This window comes from Camelus dromedarius, chromosome 14, assembly GCF_036321535.1.
Source record: "Camelus dromedarius isolate mCamDro1 chromosome 14, mCamDro1.pat, whole genome shotgun sequence".
NCBI lineage: Eukaryota > Metazoa > Chordata > Mammalia > Artiodactyla > Camelidae > Camelus > Camelus dromedarius.
This window is the reverse complement of record NC_087449.1, coordinates 32,035,814-32,056,783: the sequence shown is the minus strand read 5'-3', so window position 1 is coordinate 32,056,783 and position 20,970 is coordinate 32,035,814. Positions and strand designations below refer to the sequence as shown.

General features: G+C 45.9%; 1 protein-coding gene across 6 annotated transcripts in view; it reads left to right on the top strand.

The window, feature by feature from the left end:
* TCEANC2 (transcription elongation factor A N-terminal and central domain containing 2) overlaps positions 1 to 20,738 on the top strand; it is a 56,546-nt gene extending 35,808 nt beyond the window's left edge. For 4 of the 6 annotated variants that reach the window (XM_064493565.1, XM_031465189.2, XM_010984601.3 and 1 more), the window contains exon 5: positions 1,835 to 5,617. In XM_064493565.1, coding sequence (XP_064349635.1) covers positions 1,835 to 2,023 — 189 coding nt within the window. In that variant the 3' untranslated portion in view covers positions 2,024 to 5,617. The other 2 variants (XR_004140769.2, XR_010383831.1) reach the window with 2 other exon arrangements.
* The last annotated feature ends 232 nt before the right edge of the window (positions 20,739 to 20,970 follow it).

Sequence of the window (20,970 nt, the reverse complement as noted above, 5' to 3'; positions counted from 1 at the left end):
CGTAGGCAGACATCTGGGCCTGGATAGTCATTCTCTCTCTGTGTTTCTTTCTCTCTCTCTTTCTCTCAGTCCTGTTCTGTTCCCTGCTTGGTCCTAGTTTCTTCCTAGTTTCTTCCAAGTTTCTTTATTCATTTGGTCTGTTGGTCTCTCTCTTTTGTTAGGACGTTTTGTCAAATGTCAATTGATCCTTTTTTATTTTGGTGCAGAGTTTTCCTAAACTTTTCTTTTTTTAAAGTGTAAGTACAGTACATATATGGAAAAGCACACAAAAGGTCTATGTGCACCTCACTGAATTTATCACCAAGCAAATGCCCACTTCACCTGGCCAGAGCCTACTCATTCTCCAGGTCTCACATCCGAACACATTTCCTCTGGAGGCCAGGCGCTGCCCTCCTGAGTTGGGTCCCTTTGATGTAGCTCTGCACCCCAGCACTGGCTCCTGTCCCCTTTCCTAGCACTTGGTACACTTACAGTCCCTGCTCACCGTCTGTCTCCAAGTGGCCCATGCTCTCTGTGGAGTCAGAAACTGTTGACTTTGTTCACTGCTTTTTCCTCAGCCTGAGCACGAGCACGAAGTAAGTGCTGAGTAGGTATGTGAATGGGTGGAGGGGGGCGGGGGGAAGGGAAGGAGTGAAGGGAAAAAAGGAAGTAGGAGAGAAATTTGTTTCCTATTTTTAAGGAACTCACTCTCAGGGAAGACAGCTCCAGAAGTAGATCATTATGTTATGAAAATGACTAAGGGAAGCTCAGGATGTTGTGGCAGACCCAAGGAGAACTTTCAGTCCTTTGAACTAGGGTTTGCTTTTTTGCTTTTTGTTTTTTAGCTAAGCTTGGAATCTAATAAGAGTGTGTTTCCTAGGGAACGTGTGCCTTGCTGAGGGAACACGTACCTGCACATCGTAGTGTGTGGAAGCAGCTGAGCTTGCTCAGACTGGGCTGGGTTGGGACCAGGAAGGCGAATAGTGAGGGATGTGCCTGGAAAGGAAGGAAGTGAGGGGCTTCCTGAACAGCAAGCCAGTCTGGCCTGGATCCAGATCATGCAGACAAAGTCCCAGACCTGTCCTGCTTTGATTAGGCCTGTGACTTCAGGAGGGCATGGGCTTGAGCCAGACCACCCCAGAATTGCTACAGGTCCCATCCTGTAGGCCCGTTCTGCTTAGCTGACCCTGCAGGGGTCTTTCCAGACTCAGCTGGTCTCTCAAAAGGTTAAAGGGACAGTGAGTATGGTGAGAGGGAAGAAACTTGAATATTGGAGTCAGGGGCTCAGGGTCAGAATCCCAACTCTGCCTCTCAGTAGTTATAAGATCTTGAACATCTCTTTACCTTTGAACCTGTTTCCTCATCTGTAAAATGAGATCATAGGAGTTGTGAGCATTAAATGTGAAAAGTGATTTATAAACTGCTTTACACACATATTAGGATCCAGGCTCAGTGATTCTAAAATACTGTAAGGGGTTAAAAGGTACTTCGAAAACAAACAAACAAAAGTATAAACTGTTATACTGATTTATTATCCTTGGTCTTCGTTTCCTGGTTGGTAAAATACAGGGCCCAGTACCTACTGCTTGGTTCAGGCCAGTTTCCTGTTATAATGGCAAATATTACCACCCGGCAGGGGTTGTGAATGAGGTCCCTGTCACATAACACATGGCCTTGTTCTTTAATTGCCAGGGTGGAATTAATTTGCTCTTCCTGTTTCTCTTGTGACAGGAAGTAGATGTCCTTGAATTTCAGTTGATTAATGGAGGCCTCTGAGCAGAGTGCTCCAGCCTCTCTCGCCTTTAATCCTTATGCAATGCAAGGCCCTAATTTGATAATTTTGCTGTTTTTTTAGATGGATCACCTACTGGTTGAAAATATTGAACGGGAGACGTTTCATCTCTGTTCCCGCCTCATTAACGGGCCGTACCGGCGGACGGTGAGAGCCCTGGTCTTCACATTAAAGCATCGAGCTGAAATCCGGGCCCAGGTGAAGAACGGCATGCTGCCAGTCGGCACGTTTGTACAGACCCACAAAAAGTGACCTGAGGATGGTTCCAGCCCTGGGCTGGGCAGAAAGGAAAATGGGCCTCTCTACCATTCAAAGATTCTTTTGAGTTTGGGTGATGGCTGATGCTGGCTGTGTTAAATTTTCCCGTGGTGCCATTCCTTCAGACTGAGGATGCAAAGAGCCCAGGAGACAGGCCTGCAGGAAGTGCTTCATTAGCTGCAGTGCGCTGGTGCCGCCTAACAGCACGTGCACTGGCTGTCACTGGGAAGCGCAGTACGGTTGCCATCACCCAACACAGTGAAAGGGTGATGGATTTCACTGTGAATATGCGAAGGACACCTCTAAAGTTCCCTGTGTCAGGCAGATGAAGTTACTACTTTATTTCGCCACCCTGCAGGTAACTGAAACTCAATTACTGCTGCTGCTCACTCGGTTCCATCCCCCTGAGTTTAGATAGCTCCAGTGCCTCTCAGAACTCCCCTGTCTGTTCTCTTTCCTCTACCCCAGGGGTGAGCCTGCCAGAGCCCACCAACTACCCCTTCTTTCCAGAACTCACTTATCTGAACATTTCAGCTCTCCCTGGAAGACCTTCTCCGTTGGTCTCCGGAGCCCCCATGCTGAGGCTTCTAATGAGGAACTGGCCTGAAGCATCTCCCCACCTTGGGATTTATTTGAATATGTTGGCTCTCTTGGTTTAGGGCTGTAGAAGATACATAATGAAATTTCTCTTAAAATGAATTAGTGTAAGAAAAATTATATACACATGTATTTAAAAATGAAATACATCTATCTAGACTTGCTTGAACAACTACATAAGTGATAGTAGCTTTTTTTAAAAATGATAATAACGTGGGACTTTTTGTCTCTAAAAGCAAAGGTATGGCTTGTTCATTGAAAAGTGTTTTGGGTTGAGAAAGAGCATAGTTGATGAAAATAAAGAATGATTGAACAGGAGTTTGAGGGAGATAGCAAGACCCGAAGGTTTTTTCAGGTGAGGGGAGACTAGAGCGTTTGTGATCTGAAAAGAAGGAGCCAACAGAGATTTAAAATCAAAAAAAAAAAAAAAAAAGGGAAAGATTTAAAATTAAAAAAAGAGAGATGGATTAAAAAGCAAGGACAGAAGGAAAGGGACTAGCTTTGTTTACCTTCTATGTGCTAGATACTTTTTCTAAGGTAATTTCTTAGCATTTACATTCATCTTCATATAGTTTTTAAAAATCCTGTTGAATTATCTCACCTGTTGTGTTAGTAGATATTGTTTTGGTTTTTTAGATTTCTTCTTTTATTCAGCAACCATTTGTTGGGCACCCGTTCCCAGCAGCCTTGCGGGTACCTAGCAGGAGCTACAGATGAGACCCTGAGGCTCACCAAGCAGGAGTCTCTTGTCAGTTTCCCTCTGCTCGTAACTACGGGAGCTAGAGTAATAATTGTACACATGCCATATGCTCAGCATTGATGTAGACATTTGAAAAAATAATAATGCCCAACTAAAGGTGAGAATAGTGAGGCTCACAATGGTTTGGTAACTTACTCAAGGTTCACAGACAGTGAATAGCAGATCTTAGATTCAGAACCTAGGTCTGTGTGAGTGTATGTAGTCTTCCTGCTTGATTTCATCCACTCTCATGGTTTCAGGCATCTTTTTACATGCTGATGACACTCCAGTTTATATCTTCAGCCTATCCCTGCCCTCCAAGTTTCAGCCAGTATTTCCTAGATGTCCCATGGGCATCTCAGATGCAACATGTCTTCTCTCACCTGACAGTACTGGCAACCCAGACACTCCAAATAGCAACCCTGGGGTCAGCCTAGACCCCTCACTCCCATCCTCACTCAACCAAGTCCTAATGGGTTTACTTCTCAAATATACTCAGTACCTCTTGCCTCTTCTCCATCTCTAATACCACTTCAGGACTTTCTCTTGCCCACATGACTACATGGCCTCCTAGCTGGTCTCTCTGTTTCCAGCCCGCTTCACTTAAGAGTGACGATCTCCAGTTCCATCCATGTTGCTGCAAATGGCATTGTTTTATTCTTTTTATTCCATTGTGTATACACACACACACACACACACACACACACACACACACACACACACACACACACCACATCGTCTTTATCCAGTCATCTGTTGTTGGACATTTAGGTTGTTTCCATGTCTTGGCTATTGTAAGTAGTGCTGCTGTGAACATTGGGGTGCATGTGTCTTTTTGAATTAAGTTTCGCCCTGGATATATGCCTAGGAGTGGGATTGCTGGATCATATAGTAAGTCTATTTTTAGATTTTTGAGGAATCTCCATACTGATTTCCATAGTGGCTGCACCAAACTACATTCCCACCAGCAGTGTAGGAGGGTTCACTTTTTCTCCACACCCTCTCCAACATTTATCATTTGTGGACTTTTGAATGATGGCCATTCTGACTGGTGTGAGGTGATACCTCATTGTAGTTTTGGCTTGTATTTCTGTGATAATTAGTGATACTGAGCATTTTTTCACACGCCTATTGGCCATTCATATGTCTTCTTTGGAGAATTGCTTGTTTAGGTCTTCTGCCTATTTTTGGATTGGGTTGTTTGTTTTTTTCTTGTTAAGTTGTATGGGCTATTTATATATTCTGGAGATTAAGCCCTTGTCAGTCTCATCTTTTGCAAATATTTTCTCCCATTCCATAGGTTGTCTTTTTGTTTTGCTTACGGTTTCCTTTGCTGTGCAAAAGCTTGTAAGTTTAATTAGGTCCTATTTGTTTATTGCATGTGTCTTTCTGAATTTGATTTTTCTCCGGTTATATGCTCAGCAGTGGGATTGCTGGATCACATGGTAAGTCTGTTTTTAGTTTTTTAAGGAACCTCCATAGTCCAACTACTTTTTAATACTCTATCCTGCTTCATTTTTCTTCAGAGTATTTATCACCCGTTGATACAGTTACGAATTTAATATAATTTATATATATTGTGTGTCACCCACCTTCAAGAACTTAAGCTTCATGGGAGCAGTCTTTGTTTTGTTCCCTGATATATCTCTAGTAACCACAAGAGAGCTAGATCTCTATAACTAAATAGTTGATGGCTAGTTGTGGGTATACAGGAATGGCATCTAATCAATCAGGGAATGCTTCTCGGAGGAGGTAATACCTGTGTGCAGTCTTCAAGGACAGAAGTAGTTAATTGGTGGTTGAAGTATGTGCCTGGCAGAAAAAGCAAAGTATGGAAAGACTCAGTACTGTGAGATACCTGACTGGTATGGCTGGAGGGGAGGACACACGGAGGAAAGTAGCTGGAGATGAGACAGAAGAGGAAGGCAAGGACCAGGATCAACTTTGAAGGGTCTTTTGAGCATAGGTTGAAGGCATTTGGATTGAAGGAATGCAGGAACTGGTTAGTTTTTTGGTTAATGGGCTGTGTAGAAGAGAAGCTGGAGGAAGGAGAGAAAACGGAAGTAGGAAGCTTCATTTGTAAACAACCAGAGGGTTCTGCTAACTTAGGAACCCAGAGTAAGTTGAAAACAAATTGCTCTCTGGCTGAAAGGCTTCAATGGTGATAGTTGGAAAGTGAAATGATTGCAGAGATGTGCTTTGGAGATTTGGAAAGCAGGCTGTGTTATTTGTGGCTGTTTTCTTCTTGATGCATGTGCAGAATTTCCATGAACGCTAATGGAGGTATTCTGAGTGCTTGCTGAAGGGAAGGAGACTTGCAGACATCCATCTAAGCTTCCCCACCCACTAAGAAGCACCTCTGAGCTCCAGCCTCTTAAAAATGAAAGGGTCAGCTCATGAAATGAGGTGAGAGAAGTTCCTGGGAGCTCTGAGTTGCCTGTAAGTCTTGGCATGAATGTGTCTTCTAAGTGTGTTCAGTTGCTAGAGGAAATTTGGGAGAGTAAATACCATTAGAATCTGCTCCAGCAGCTTATTGATCCTTTTCTTGTGGTGGTTGTATTGGAGGTCTTGGTCTTTTGGGTAGGGACCAGGTCAGTTTTCATTCACTCAGCAAACGAATGTTGCCCAGCTGCTCTGTTCCAGGAACTAGACTGGCACTGGGGAAACTGCAGTAAATGAGATATAATTTCCATCATTCAGGAACTCTTAGTCTGGTGGGAAGACAGACACTTAGGAAAATAATTAACGTATAGCATATTGTTTACTGTAGATATTTATTTAAAGTGTTGAGAAAGTGGAGAAAGCAGTGATTAACACCATTCTAAGGGAAGGAAAGTCTTTACACAGGGTTAATGTTTGAACTAAGTCTGAAAGATAGTTAGGAGTTCTTAGCAGAGGGGTCAGTATGTGTGCAAAAGCACAGAGATGTAAAGTGCATGGCTTGTTTTAGTAAAGGCAAGTTATATGGGTAGTGGAAGCATAAAGGTCTTAGGAATGGAGAGAAATGGGGCAAAAAGGTAGCCAGGACCCTGGAGGCCTTGTGAGGGAACTTGGACTTTGGCCTTCAGATCTTGGGAGGCCGTGAGAATTTTCTGAGGAGGTGAGGGGGCTCATAAGATGTGTGTTTTAAAAAGATAAAAGTGTTCCTGCATAGACAGATATTTAAGGAAAAAATTATAAACAAACAAACAAAACCCCCTACAGTTTGAGGCAAAGGAAAGAAACACCTGAGATTCAGTAAATTAGAGATTTTTTTTTTTTGACAAATGAAGTTTAAAGTTGACCAAACAGATACCATTAGAGTCCCAAGTGTGAAAAATGGCAGGAAGCTCCTCTAATGCGGTTACTGTGTTCAGTGGTGAAGGAACAGGCAGCTGGCCTTTTTTCATTTATAGAATATCAGGTCTTTAAACTTGTGCCTGTCAACCTCGGTTTTCTTTTGCTGCAGCCTCAGGCCTCAGAGCCTCACTCTGAGATTTGTAATGTATTTTGGATGCGTTTATCACAGCCAGATGGGGCGAGGGCTCAGTTTGTTACTGCCCATTATTGCTATGGAAGGAAGTGCATCCACAAAACAAGGCTCTGGAGCTTCAGTTCGTTTGGTGACACTGCCTTGGTTTCAGTAGAGAGATGGTTTGATTGGATGACACTGTATTTTCTTTTAAACCAACCAAAATAATACAATTGCTGTCAGGAATAGGCTTACCCATAAGCTAAGGAGTTTGGTTTAAAGATCCAAGGAGACTGCGATGTCCAATCAAATGCTCCTTTTTATCTTGTTAAAATCATTGATATTGATTCAGTGTATATTTATTGAGTTCTCATGTGCCAGGTTCAGGGGTAAAGAAGATAGTCCCTGGCCCCAGGAAGCTCACAGTCTAGTGAAGGAGACAGATAAACCGTTTTTTAAAAGTCAAGCATTCTGAATTATGGGCATTCAAAGAAGAGGAAATAAGCCAATAAACATATTAGAAGATGCTCAACCTCACTGGTAGTCAAGGAATGGCAAAGATGAATGCCATCCTTAAAGACTTACAGGGTGCAGGGATAGTGATCCCCATTACCTCTCTATTTAGTTCACTGATCTGGCCCCTACAAAAATCAGATGGATTCTGGAAGATGACAGTGGACCACAGCAGAGTCAACCAAGTGGTAATTCTAGTTGTAGATGTGGCATCTTTCCTGGAGTGCATTAACATCTTCTCAAATACATGGTATGTAGCCACTGATCCAGTCATTGTTTTTTTTTTTTTTCCCTTGCCTATCAGAAAGGAAGACCAGAGTTCATATTCACCTGGAATAGATGAAAGTATACATTTACAGTCTTGTCCAGGGCTGTTAACTTTCCCGCCCTCTCACAACCTAGTCTGAAAAGACCTGTACTGCCTAGATATCTTGCAGAACATCACACTGCATTAAAGGCATCAGCTAATTAGACCAGGTGAGCAAGAAACAGCAAGTGTATTGGAAGCCTTAGTGAGACACATGCATTGCGGAGAGTAGGAGAAAACACTATGAAGATTCAGGGGCCTGACATATCAGGGAAATTTTTAGGGGCCAGTCATCTGGGATTTGCCGGGTACATTCCCTCCAAAGTAAAAGACAAAGTATTATACCTCCTCCTCCCCCAGTAGGAAGGAAGCACAATGCCTGGTAGGCCCCTGGGTTTTAGAGGCAGCATGTTTCATACCCGGGAATACTGCTTCCTCCCATATACTGGATAACACAGAGGCTGCCTGTTTGGATGGGGCCCCAGAGTGGGAAAGGGCTCAGCAGCAGGTCCAGGCTATAGTACAAGTAACCTTGGTGTGTGGACCGTATGATCTGGTGGGACTCATGGTCTCTGAGGGATCTGTAGTGGGGAAAGATGCCTATGGAGTTTATGACAAGCCTAGTAGGAGAAGCACAATCTAGACCCCTGGGGTTCTGGAGCAAGGCCCTGCCATCTGCAGCCAGGAATGACACACTTTTCAGAATACAGCCACTGATTTGCTGAAGGGTTCTGGTAGAGACGGGTCATCTGACCACAGATGGTCAAGTTGGCCACGCAACCAAAGCTGCTCACCGTGGGCTGGATTCTGTCAGATCCACCAAGTCATAAGGTCAGACAAGGCCAGCAGCAGTTTATCACAAGATAGACATGGTACAGCTGAGCCAAAGCGCAAAAGGCTACATGAGCAGGTGGCCCAGACATATGTCACCCAGCACCTTTGCACCAGTGCCTCTCCCTCACCTCACCTATGGATGCTTAGGGAGCTCCTTGTATCCAGCTGGAAAAAAAACCCAAAATTTGTTCATGAGTGGGTCAGCTCAGTATGTGTGAGCAAGCCAAAAATACACTGTTGCTGCACTATAGGCCCCATGCAGGGGCGTCCTTGAAAGGCAGTAGAGGAGGAAATCCCTTCGACGGGCAGAGCTGTGAATAGTACATATAGTCACCTACTTCTTGTGCAAAGAAAAGGGGCCCAAGGTTAGCATATCCGTGGGTCTCATGGGCAGCAGTGTATGATTTGGCTGGTTGATCAGGGACCTGGAAGGATAAGATTAGAAAACCAGGAATAGGGATATCTGGGGTGAAGTCATATGGACAGACCTATGGAAGTGGGCACCAAGTGTGTATTCCATGTTAACACCCACTGGAGAGTGAAGCACTGAACAACCCTGTATATGCAGCTGGCATTAGCCAGCCTCTAAAGCCACCCCAGAGCTGGCACAAGGGGTGCACATGAACAGAGTAACCACAACGGCATGGAGGGAGGGTAAGTGTGTGCCGAATAGCATGCGTTCCCAGTCACCAAGACTGACTGAGCTATTGCTGATGCTGAGTGTTCAACCTGCAAGTTACAAAGACCAACTCTGAGTCTCAGATATGTCTCCATCCCTTGAGGAAAACCACCAGCCACTTGACAAGTTGGTTGTATTAAACCCCTTCCACCCTGGAAAGAGCTGCGATTCATTTTCACTGAAATAGACATACATCCTAGATATTGCTTTGCTTGTAGGGCTTCATCCTGCACAACTCTCCAAGGGTTTACAGAGTGTTTAATCTACTGGCATGGGATCCCCTATGAGTCTACAGCAGTGGGCACATGGCCACCTACTGCCCTATCCTTAAGCTGCCAGCTTGGAACTAACTGTAGAAGGCACAGCTGAGGCACCAGCTCAGAAACAACACTCCGTGAGGATAGGGTGCCATCCTCCAGGATGCAGCACATATTCTAAATCAAAGACCATTCTACAGTGCTTTGTCTCCAACAGGTAGAATTCATGGGTCCAGGAACCAAAGGATGAAAGTAAGAGTGGTCTCACGCTTACCATCACTCCAGGAAAGCATTTGTTCTTTCTATCCCCCCAGTTTTAAGTTCCCAAAGAGGCAGCACTTCAGCCAGGAGAAACACCAAGATGACTATTGAACTTTTAGCTATGTCTTCCAGCCAGACACTTTGAGCTCCTTGTGTCCAGGTACCAGCAGGCAAGAAGTGGAGTCACCTGACCATCAGGAGGAAATAAGGCTGCTGTTAAGCACTGGAGCAGGGAGATATATCTTTGGTACCCAGTTGATTCATTTGGAAACCTCTCAGTACTCCCTTGCTCAATACTTACAGTCAGTAGACAAGTGCAGGGGCCACAGCCTGAGAAGGATCAGGCGACCACAGGTTCAGACCTCTCAGGACAGAGCATCTAGATCATGCTACCACGGAGGTCACTGAGACCAACTAGCTGAGGGTAAGGGGACTCTAGAATGGATAAAAGAAGAGGGAGACGATGAGTATCATTTGTGACCTCAAGACTAGTCACAGTGGTGGGGGTTGCAGTTTGTCCCACTAAGTTTTCTCTGTAAGTTTTCCCCAGGAAGAGAGGCCACCAGAATCCCAGAAGACCTGCTCCCAGAACTTAAAGTTTAGCTGGATGGCACAAGGTGCAGGCTCTAGTGGATGCTGTTCTGCACTGCCCAGACCTCCCACCCCTATGCCTGAGACACCTATTCCCCCTCAACTGAAGAGCGTTACCTCACCCCAGCTCATACCCCTTTCCCAGGGCAGGTTGATTCAGGGTTAGAAAGACCTATTTCCTTTGCCCTAACTCAGCACAACTCTGAAGGACCAGCCCAGCTTCACAGCTCTAGGTGGCATTGGCTGAGGTCTTCCTATTGTGTCACTCGTCACATCTGCCTAATCTTGTTCCTTTCCCACCCGCCACCCAAAAGCAATCCCTAATAAACTCCCTATATGCTAATTGCCATCTCAGAGTCCCCTCCCCAGGGAACTGGACCTGTAACATAGCTCTTCTAGTTGTTGGTGACAACTCTTAGAGCATGGGTTAGCAAACTTTTTAAAAAAGGGAATAAAGATTTTAGGCTTTGCAAGCCATATGGTCCTTGTCACAGCTACTCAACTCTGCCTTTGTTGTGCTAAAGCAGCCATATATGGTATATAAATGAATGAGTATTGCTGTGTTCCAATAAACTTTATTTACAAAAGCAACTAGTGGGCTGCATTTGGTCCATGGGCCTTAGTTTGCCAACCCCTGCTCTAGAGAAATTTTTACATTTGCACAGAGTAGGCATGTGCAAAGATTTTAATTGCAGTATGGTTTGTAATAAAATCTTAGAAGCAAGCTAAAAACAATTAGAAAAAGAATGGTTAAATAAATCGTGGTACTTAGAGATTTTTGAAATACTATACAGCAGATAAAAAACAAATTTAAGGAGAGGGTATATAGCTCAGTGGTTGAGTACCTTCTTAGCGTGCATGAAGTCCTGGGTTCAATCCCCAGTTCCTCCATTAAGATAAATAAATAAATAAACCTAATTACCTCCCCCCACCAAAAAAAAAGAACAAGTTTAGATCTCTTGTAACAGCACTGCCCAATAGAAATATAATATGAGTCCTATGGGTAATTTAAAATTTTTCAGTAGACACATTAAAAATATAAAAAGCAACAGATGAAATGGATAATATATTTTGAACTCTATACACCCAAAATATTATCACTTCAACATACAATCAAAATAAAAATTATTAACGAGATAGTTTACATTCTTTTTTTGGTGCCGAGTCTGAGATCTGATGTGTGCTTTACACTTACAGCACATCTCAGTTTGGGCTGCGTGTAGGCGATCCCCATACTTACAATGGTTTGTCTTAAGATTTTATGACTTAACGATGGTATGAAAGAGATACATACTTTTCCTGGGCTAGTGAGGTGCGGTAGACCTTCTCTCGTGATACTGGGCAGTGGCAGCAGCCGCAGCTCCCAGTCAGCCCTGTGACCACGAGGGTGAACAAGATACCCTTATAACCATTCTGCACCCAGACAACCATTTTGTTTTTCACTTTTGGTACATTATTCAATAAATTACATGAGTTATTCAACACTTTATTATAAAAAAGCCTTTGTGTGAGGTGACTTTGCCCAACTGTAGGTTCATGTCAGTGTTCTGAGCACGTTTAAGGTAGGCAAGGCTTAGGTATAATGTTGGTAGGTTAGATGTATCAAGATTCATCAGGATGTAACCCCATTGTAAGTCGGGAAGATCTACATTTTCAAGTGCTTAATAGCCACATGGGGCTGGTGGCTACTGTACTGGACAGCACAGATCTGTAAATACTGACATGGGAACACCACTGAGACATATTTAGTGAAAAAGGAAAGTTACAGAATAATATATACAGTCTGAAACATTTATGTAAAGGGAAAAAAAACCTATTTCTATAGGAATATATTGGGGAAAAGAGAAAAAAGAATATATAGATATGTACCCATAACTTTAACTAAGCTCCAGACTTCATTCAGACTTCACCAGTTTTCCCCCTCATGGCCTTTCTCTGTTTCAGAATTCAGTCCAGGCTTGAGTTGTATTTAGTCATGATGCTTCTCCAGTGTCCTCTGCTCTGTGATGGTTTCTCAGTCTTTCCCATGACCTTGACAGTCTTGAGCAGTGCCGGCCAAGTATTTTGTCTAATGTCCCTAAATTTGGCTTTGTCCAATGATTTCCTCATGAATCAACTGGGATCAAGGGTTTGGGGGAAGAATACCACCGAGGCGAGGTGCCCTTCTCGTCCTGTCACTTCACGGGGTACATGAGAGCCTCATAACTTACCACTGGTGATGTTAACCTTGACTGCTTGGCTAAGGTGGTGTCTGCCAGGTTTCCCCACTGTAAAGTTACTACTTTTCCCTTTTCATACCCTATCCTTGGAGGCAAGTCACTAAGTCCAGACTCTACTCAAAGGTGATGGGAATTAAACAATGCTTACATTGTTTGGAATTCTTCCCTAAAGAAGATTTGTCCATTCTCCCCTATTTATTATTTATTTGACATCAGTGTGGACTCACTCACATATTTATTTTATACTTTGGGTTGTAATCTTATCTGATTTTTTTTTTCACAGTGAATATCAGCCCATGTATTGTGTTTTTTGTTTTTTTTTTTTAATGCAGAAAACATACAGCCATGCTGTGTGAGAAACAAATTCTTTGGCAAGATTTTTTCCTCCACAGCACTTCATGACTGCCTTTGACTAAGGCAGTCATTGGCTTACTGCTGTTCAACTGACCAACTCTAGACAAGCTATTTCAACTCTCTGAGACTCAGTTTCCACATCTGAATAAGGGGATGTTTCAGGAGATGGTGTCAGGGGTGAAGAAGGAGATGACTTTGTATGTTTACAGGTGTACAGGTATTTTGTTGCCCATTAATAGACTTCTAAGTTCTTCATGATGAAGGTTATCTTTTCTTATTTATGTTGGAAAATGAAACCGGAGCTAATAGCCTTTGAGAACATTGTGTAAACATAATTAATATTTATATCCCCGTCACAACCCCAAATAGTCTTCCTTCTGTGCTCTTTCATCTCTCTAAGTGGGATATGGTTTTCCTGTTCTTCCTCAGCCTTTTCTTCCATGGCTGAAATCCACCCCGAGGCATTCAAGGCCCTTGCGTGTTGCTGGACCCTTTGGCCTCATTCTTGTGCCTCTCATCTGCCTATAACTGTGGCCACACTGACATCCTTATCACCCAACAAAAATGCTTTCTGAGTCTGCCCCTCTATGCCAGGCCCTCAGGGCCCCAGGCCACAGAGCTGAACCAGATAGGGGCTTTGTATCAGAGCTCACACTCTAGTGGGGGGACTGAGTTGTTGATCCATAGCAATCTAACGTATTAGAGGGATGAATGGAGGACTGTGGGAGCATTGTGGAGGGAAGGCTAACTGTGCTTGTGGAGTGGCCAGGTCTGGAGATAATCAGACAGGCTTTGCAAAGATGCTAATTTTGGAGCTGGGCTTTGACGGGTGTATAGGAGCTTACCAGGCAATGAATGGGAAAAGTGGTATTCCAGGCACAAGGAAAGGAAGCACAAGCCAGAGAAATGTCAAAGAACAGGGAACAATAATGAGAGTCGTGTGGCTGGAACCAAAGTACAGGAATAGGAAGAATGGCCTGGGGTGAGGCTAGAGAATGAGGTGGGGGCCAGTCTGTGAGGGCCCTGAATTCTGGACTGGGAGTTTCTACTTGGGGAAATTGAAAGGTTTTGAGATAAGGAGATATACCTAGGTAAAACGACAGGTACAGTATCCGTGGCTAACTGCGTGGGTGACTGTTCATCAGTACAGGCTGAGCACCTGGAGCACATCAGACACTGTTTCCCCTCCACCTGAATGCAAGCTCAGGCAGGGACTGTGTCTGATTCATTTCTGTGTCCCCAGCACAGAGTCTGGTACAGAGCAAGAGCTCAGTACACAGGCACTGGATGAGTGGAATTGGAAGACCAGGGGAGACCCCAGCCTGGGTCGTGCCTATATCACCGTGCAGGACCACGGCCAAACCCTCCCTCAGCCATGGGTTTCTCTTGATTCTGAAGTTTGTGCTGGTCCATAAACCTCTCTACATGCAAAAGTCCCGTCCCCTCCTACCTGATGCAGAGAGCAAGGCTCCCTGAGGACGCACTAAAGGTTGGATTGCTTCCGAGCCAGACAATGCATGGCCCACGGGAGGTTCACTTCAGAGGTACACAGCCCACATGGCCATCAGGGACATGATTTGAGGCCAGCCCACAAGGGAAGACGCTTGTAGCATTTGCCATGGGGGTCTCTGGGTCAGTACTTGAGCTGATCAAATATCTGGATTGTTAAAATGTATTATTTTGGAGAGGCTGTGTGGCAGAGGAAGATCAAAATAATCAAAGTCCCAGCCGTCATGGAGTGGGCGCCTGCTGCATGTTAGAGGCTGTGCTAGGTCTGCCGTGCTCTCACTCACATTGTTACCTCTAAAGTGTAACCCTGATCCTCCTCCCCATCCCCAGTGCCAGAGCCTCTTCCCTCGTCTCCTTGGGGGCACTCTTGTCCTTCCTGCACTTGGTCTCCACCCAGCAGCCAGAGTGAATGTCTGAAACGTCTGCAGCTTGTACCACTCAAAGCCCTCCCATGGCTCCCATCACACAAAGTCCTCACAGCGACCTAAAGGGTCCCACATGTCCTGACGTCTAGTACCATCTCCATCTTGTCTCCCTCCCCCAGCTCCAGTGCTCTGGTCTCTGTGCCTCAAGCTCGCTGGCCAGGTGGCCCTTCCCTGGGGCGTTTGCATCTGCTGTTCCCTCTGCCAGGCACGCTCGGCTGGGTGATTCACTTTCTCAGGGAGGCCTTCCCTAGCCACCCCTTCCAGTTGGGCCACTGTCTGACACATCAGTGTTTTTTCCTTCATGGGATTTAATCCATCCAAACTTACCTAGTCTTTTATATTTACTTGTGTTGATTTTTGTTTTTGTCTCTCCCACCAGAGCACATGCTCCTCATAGGAGCAGAGACCTTGTCCGTGTCCCTTCCACAGGTCCCCCATGCCTGGCCCGGTGCTGGGCCCCAAACAGGGCCCAGTACGTGTGTGCTCAGTGAATGGCAGCTCCAGGCTGGCCTGCGAGGGCCCATGCAGCCCCGCGGTGCGACAGCGCTACCCGGGAAGAGCTCAGCCCTAGTGGGACTGACAGATGGTGCAGAGCCCAGAGCAGAGGCACTGCTTTTATTAGTCTGAGTTGCTTTTGCTCGGAATAGGATTAGCATAAATACCGCCCTGGGCAAGTGGATAAGGAAAAGCTCTGTTAGTTACAGCGGCGATTGCTTCCCTGCCACACTCCAGGGCACACCCTCCACAGCTCTCATTTGCTGGGTGAGTCCAAGGCGTGGCTGAGGGTCCTGCACAGAGAGGTCAAGTGGGCCAGGTGTGGAAGTCACACACAGAATCCTTCTCCATCCCCTCCTCGCTCTTCCCCTCCAGTCCCCTGCCACACTGACCTCCAGAATGACCTCTCTAACCCAACCTTCCTGCACCAGGCAGAAAGCCTTTTACTGGCCGCCATTGTCCCCAGATGAAGCCAAGCGCCTTATAAGGATGAAGATGAAGATGTGATGATGGCAGCTCCTGCAGAACTCTCACAACCCTCCTAACAGACCTGCAAGGCAGACCAGCCTCATTGTCCTCATTTGTCAAGTGAAAATCTGGTGGCTCAGAGTGGTTCCATGACTCCCTTGAGGTTACTCCACCAGTGAGTGGCAGAGACAGGTGCCAAGCCCAGGGCCATGGACTGATGGTTCGACACGCATTCAAGGCCCCTCTGAGCAGCCAGCCTCCCCCCTCAGCGAAGCTGCCACGATCCTCCAGGTGCCCGGGTGTCAGCCTCGCCTGCCTCATCAAGGAGCCCAGTCAAAGGCCGGCATTTACCCCGTGAAACTCCCGTTTCCTGGCTAAGAAGCCTCCCTTGTTCCTCTTCGTCTCTCAGCTCGCCCCGTTGTCTTCCAAGTGCATCCTCGTTCCTCAAACAGGCAGTGACCTTTCTCAGCCCCTGTCTTTGCACCTGATGTTCCCTCTGTCTGGGAGACTCCTGCCATTCTTCATCAGTTTCTCCTATAGTCCCTGGGACAGGTGCCTGACACAGTAAGTTTTCAGTGTTGTCATCACTACTGTATGGACCATTGTGCAGAGTGATCCAGGGCCCAGGCTCTGGAGCCAAACCATGGCTTAAATCCTGGCTCAGCCACCAACTAGCTGAATGATGCTGGGCAAGTTACTTAATATCTCTGTGCTATGAGATATGTTCTCAACTACCTCATGAGGGTACCTTCTGGCACCGTTGTGAGGTGTAAATAAAACACGTAGAACACTAAGCACAGGGCCTGGCCCAGAGTAAGCACTCAGTGTTAGGTCTCACTGTTATTATCTGCTGTTTGTATTCAGCGTTGCCTGCCCTCTCCCAACCCCTGTGCTGGGCACACCAGGCGGACTCAGACACGAGTCCGGCCTTAGAATCCACGGGAGGAAAGAGGCGGGTAAGCACTCCATGACACTGCATTCTTCTGACCAAGTCACTGTTTTGCTTAAATCATCCTGTGCTCATGGGCTACGAGGAGCAAACAGCATTCTGCAACCATTCCTGGCCTGCCAGCGGCGGCCTGGGTCCTCGTGCCCCCATCCTGTTGAGTGTCTAATCCATGGAGAACAGCTTTGTCAGCTCCCCTCTCTCCAGGTTAACCCCCAGAGCCAGGAAGGAGTGAGCTGCAGTACAATTTATCTCCCTGGGCTGCTTCCCCAGCTGAGATTTACAGGCTGTGCCTGTCACAGTGACCCTGCAGGCTCAATTACAGATCTGCTTCTAGGCTAGGTGGGGGCAGGAACCTGCCTAGATTTGCCAAGTGGCCCTGAGGGAGAGCCACAGGCCCTGTCAAACCTGGGACCTCAGAGAGCTTGGGACCCATTCAGCTGCCTTGCTTGTCACACATGAGGAAACTGAGGCCAGAAATGGGGAGGTAGTCAAAGCTGCCACCAGGGAAAATGGGCCCAGTGTGAAGACTAATGTGGGCCCCTGAGGAGCTTATTATACATGAGTGTGTGACTTCATTATTACCCAGATAGCTTTCTTTTTATGTAACAAAAATATTTACTTTGGAAACATGCTTTGAAACTTAAACGTAAAGCTAAAACATTGCACTTCCATAAACAAAGACATACCCTGTCCACACAAATATGTTAAGAATGTATTGGATGTAGCCCAAATATTGCCCAGCTTCACTGACCTGCGATGACAAAGTGGAGTCCCATTTTTGTCCAAAAGACAATGATTCTGAGCCTCCTTCTACATAAGCAGTAACCTACCCTTCTCAAAAGGCCCTCCAGTTATTCCTGGGAATCCCCGAAAGTAGCCACAAACCAGCCTGTTGGTGGCTGTCACCATGAGTTGTCTGCCTATCCTTCAACAGCTCGGGCTCCTTGTTCATCGATACCCTGAACTAGTGACGTCCTTGAAGGGAGGGCCACTGCTGCCACTGTTAATGGTGCCTGCTGTGGGGACAGTGTCAGGGCTTACAAGTGCCCCACACTGCCTTTGCTCTGGATGTGACCAGCCATTGGGGCTGGGCCCCTGGGGAGGGATCCTTGACACGCAGTCCTACCAAGTGCAGGGAGTGGGTCCCCCTTGTGGATTGAAAGCTTCCCAGATAAGAGTCCTTGGTCAGGCTACCTCCCCTCTGAACCTGAGCCATCTCAACAGTGACAAAGAGGTGATAATGCCCACTTGAAAGGGTTGTCAGGAGGATCACATGAGGTCTATAGACATGAAGCCTGGCACATAGTAGGTGTTCAGTAAATGACAGTTATTATTATTATACTGCCTGAGGCCAGGTTCCTCCAGGAACAGACCTTGAAACAAGGATTTGAGACAAGAGGAAGCACCTGTAGACATGTTGGAAGATAAGACAGGAAGGGTAAGAAGGGTAAGAAGGTACTCTCAAGCAAGTTTCTGATAACCAAGAATTCCACCACGGAATTCTGGATAGTGTAGAATGTGTCTCAAAGTTGTCCCAGTCAAGGGGTGAGGGAGCTGGGGTGTGTATCTGCCAGTCACCGGCTGGAATCTGCTGTGTTGTTCTGTGTCTGCATTGGTTTCTATACAGCAGTTTGGCGCTCTAGAATGTCAGGGCATTAGGCAGGCAGTCAAGTTAATCCATGGTAGAGACAAGAAATAGCCCTGGAGGAGAGGAGCCCCTAGCCTGCGGTCACTCAGCAAGGAAATAGACAAGCCAAACCCAAAGCCCTGGCATCCTCACTGTTACCTCAGAGCTCCCATCACCGATATGGGTGTCTCCTCCAGGCTAGTAGGCAGGTGGGGTGGGGGTCCTGTGAGCCATTTGAATGCAAGGCCAGTCCTCCTGACTTAGGTGCTCCTGGGCTCTCTCAGCCTCTCCCAGATGCCTTCCCTCTTCCCATCTGATGTGCCAGGGGCTTATGAAAAATCTCAGCTTTGGAGAAGGGAAAGAAAACTATTACGGAGTCCTGGAAACTCTGATGGAGCAGTTGGAAATTTCTAGTTATGCCTTCTCTACCTGCCTCCTTCCCAGGGCCACTTAAAAACAGGGGAACATCAGAGTTCCCCAAGGTAGGGAGCCCTTCCCTCAACAGAGCCAAGGGACCTGAGTCACAGCCCCAAGTGAGGGGCTCCTGGGGAGGGTCTGGGGTGTGGGGGTGCAGCTAATGAAGATACAGTGGAGTCACTGCAGATTCTCCAAGAGCGGCCGTTCAAATGCTTGAAAGGGGAGGGGACTCAGCAAGTCACTCAGTGGAATCCTGGCTTCCTGACCAGGGCCTCTGCTGACCAGATGAGCCCTTGTAGCTCACCTGCCCTCTCCGCTCCAAGCACCTCTCCTCTAAGGGCTCTCCAGACTACCCTGACTTTGTCCCATTGCAAGTCTGACTCCATACTCACTGGGCATTGACCCTGGCTTCCAGCTTCACCACGGCTCTCCTCATTCCCAGATGTAAATCAGGGCTGTTGGTTCTTACCCAGAATGATGACTGCAATGCTGGCACCACTGACCACTTCATCCTGGAAACCCATTCCTCTTGTTTTTTTCCAATAACATAGTCTCCTGGTTTCTCTTCCTAGGTCTTGGGATTTGTGGACCCTTTCATTCACTCAGCTAGGATTTACATGGCTACTTTTATCTGTTTTCTTTGTGCTTGGGCCTGGTGACTCAGTGGTGAGCCAGATGGTCAGGACCCACCTTCCAGAGCACACAGTATAACCAAACCCTCAGGGTCCTGTTCTGAGCACCCTTCCATCTCCCACCTCCCCACTCCCTCCTGTTAATCTCAGCTACAGGCTGATGACTGTCAAACCCCAATCTTCTGCTCAGACCTTATTCCCAAGTTCCAGACCCACACCTCAAACCTCTTGGAGGACATTTACGTCTAATGTTCCACAAGCAACTCAGGCTTGCAAGGTCCAAACCAAAGTCATGATCTTCTCCTCGAACTTCTCCTCCCCTATGGCTTGTTTCACAGGCGATGAACTGGGGAGACATCTTTCACTCCTCCCTCCAGCACTTTAAAACTATCTGCCCTCTAAAGAGATGCAGCCCTTCTGTCTTTCCATGGTCAGCGCCCTAGGCCTGCATCACTGGCACAGCCCAGCCAATCTTCCTTATCCAGGCTTGTCCCCTCCAAACCATTGCGTGGACATGGCTAGAGGGGTGAAAAGTAAACCTAAACAGCCCAAATGTTCATCAACAGATAAATGGATAAACAATTTGTGGGAAATTCAACCGGCCCTCTGTACCCACAGGTTCCTCATCGATGGAGTCAACCAACTGTGGGTGGAAAATATTCAGGAAAAATTAATTCCAGAAGTTTCCAAAAAGCAAAACTCAAATTTGTTGAGGGCTGGCAACTATTTACATAATACTTCCACTGTATTTACAAATATTTACATTGCATTAGATGTTATAGGTTCTAGAAATGATTTAAAGTATATAGGAGGAAAAAAAGCATATATGAAGCATGAAAAAAATAATTAAGATAAAAAATAAAATATACAGGAGGACGTGCATGGGTTATATGCAAATACTGCACCATTGTATATGAGGGACTTGAGCATCTACGCATTTTGGTATCCACAGAGGTCCTGGAACCAGTCCCTGCAGATATCAGTGGACCACTATACACACAATGGAATTTATTTGTCCATAAAGGGAATGAAGTATTGAAAGATGCTACAACACTGATGAACCTCAAAAACATTAAGCCAAGGGAAAGAAGCCAGACACAAAAAGCTTCTTATCATATGATTCCATAAATGAAATGTCCAGAATAGATAAATCCATAAAGACAGAATGCAGGTTGATTGTTGCCAGAGGGTGGGGGAAGGGAGAATGGGGGAAAATGGCTTAATGGATAAGGGGTTTTACTTTGGAGTCATGAAAATGCTTGGGATTCGAATGTTGGTTGCACAACGTTGTGAATGTACTAAATGCCACTGAATTGTTCACTTTAAAATGGTTAATTTTATGTTATGTGAATTTCACCTCAATAAATTATTTTTTTTAAATATCACCTCACACTCATCAGGATGGCTCATATCCAAAAAAAATAAAAAGTAAAATTAAGTGTTGGCAAGGATGTGGAGAAATTGGAACCTTGTGCACTGTTGGTGGGAATGTAAAACGGTACAGCTGCTGTGAAAAACAATACGATGATTCTTCAAAACATTAAAATTAGAATTGCCAAATGACCCAGCAATTTTACTTCTGCATATATACCCAAAAGAATTGAAATCAGAGTCTTG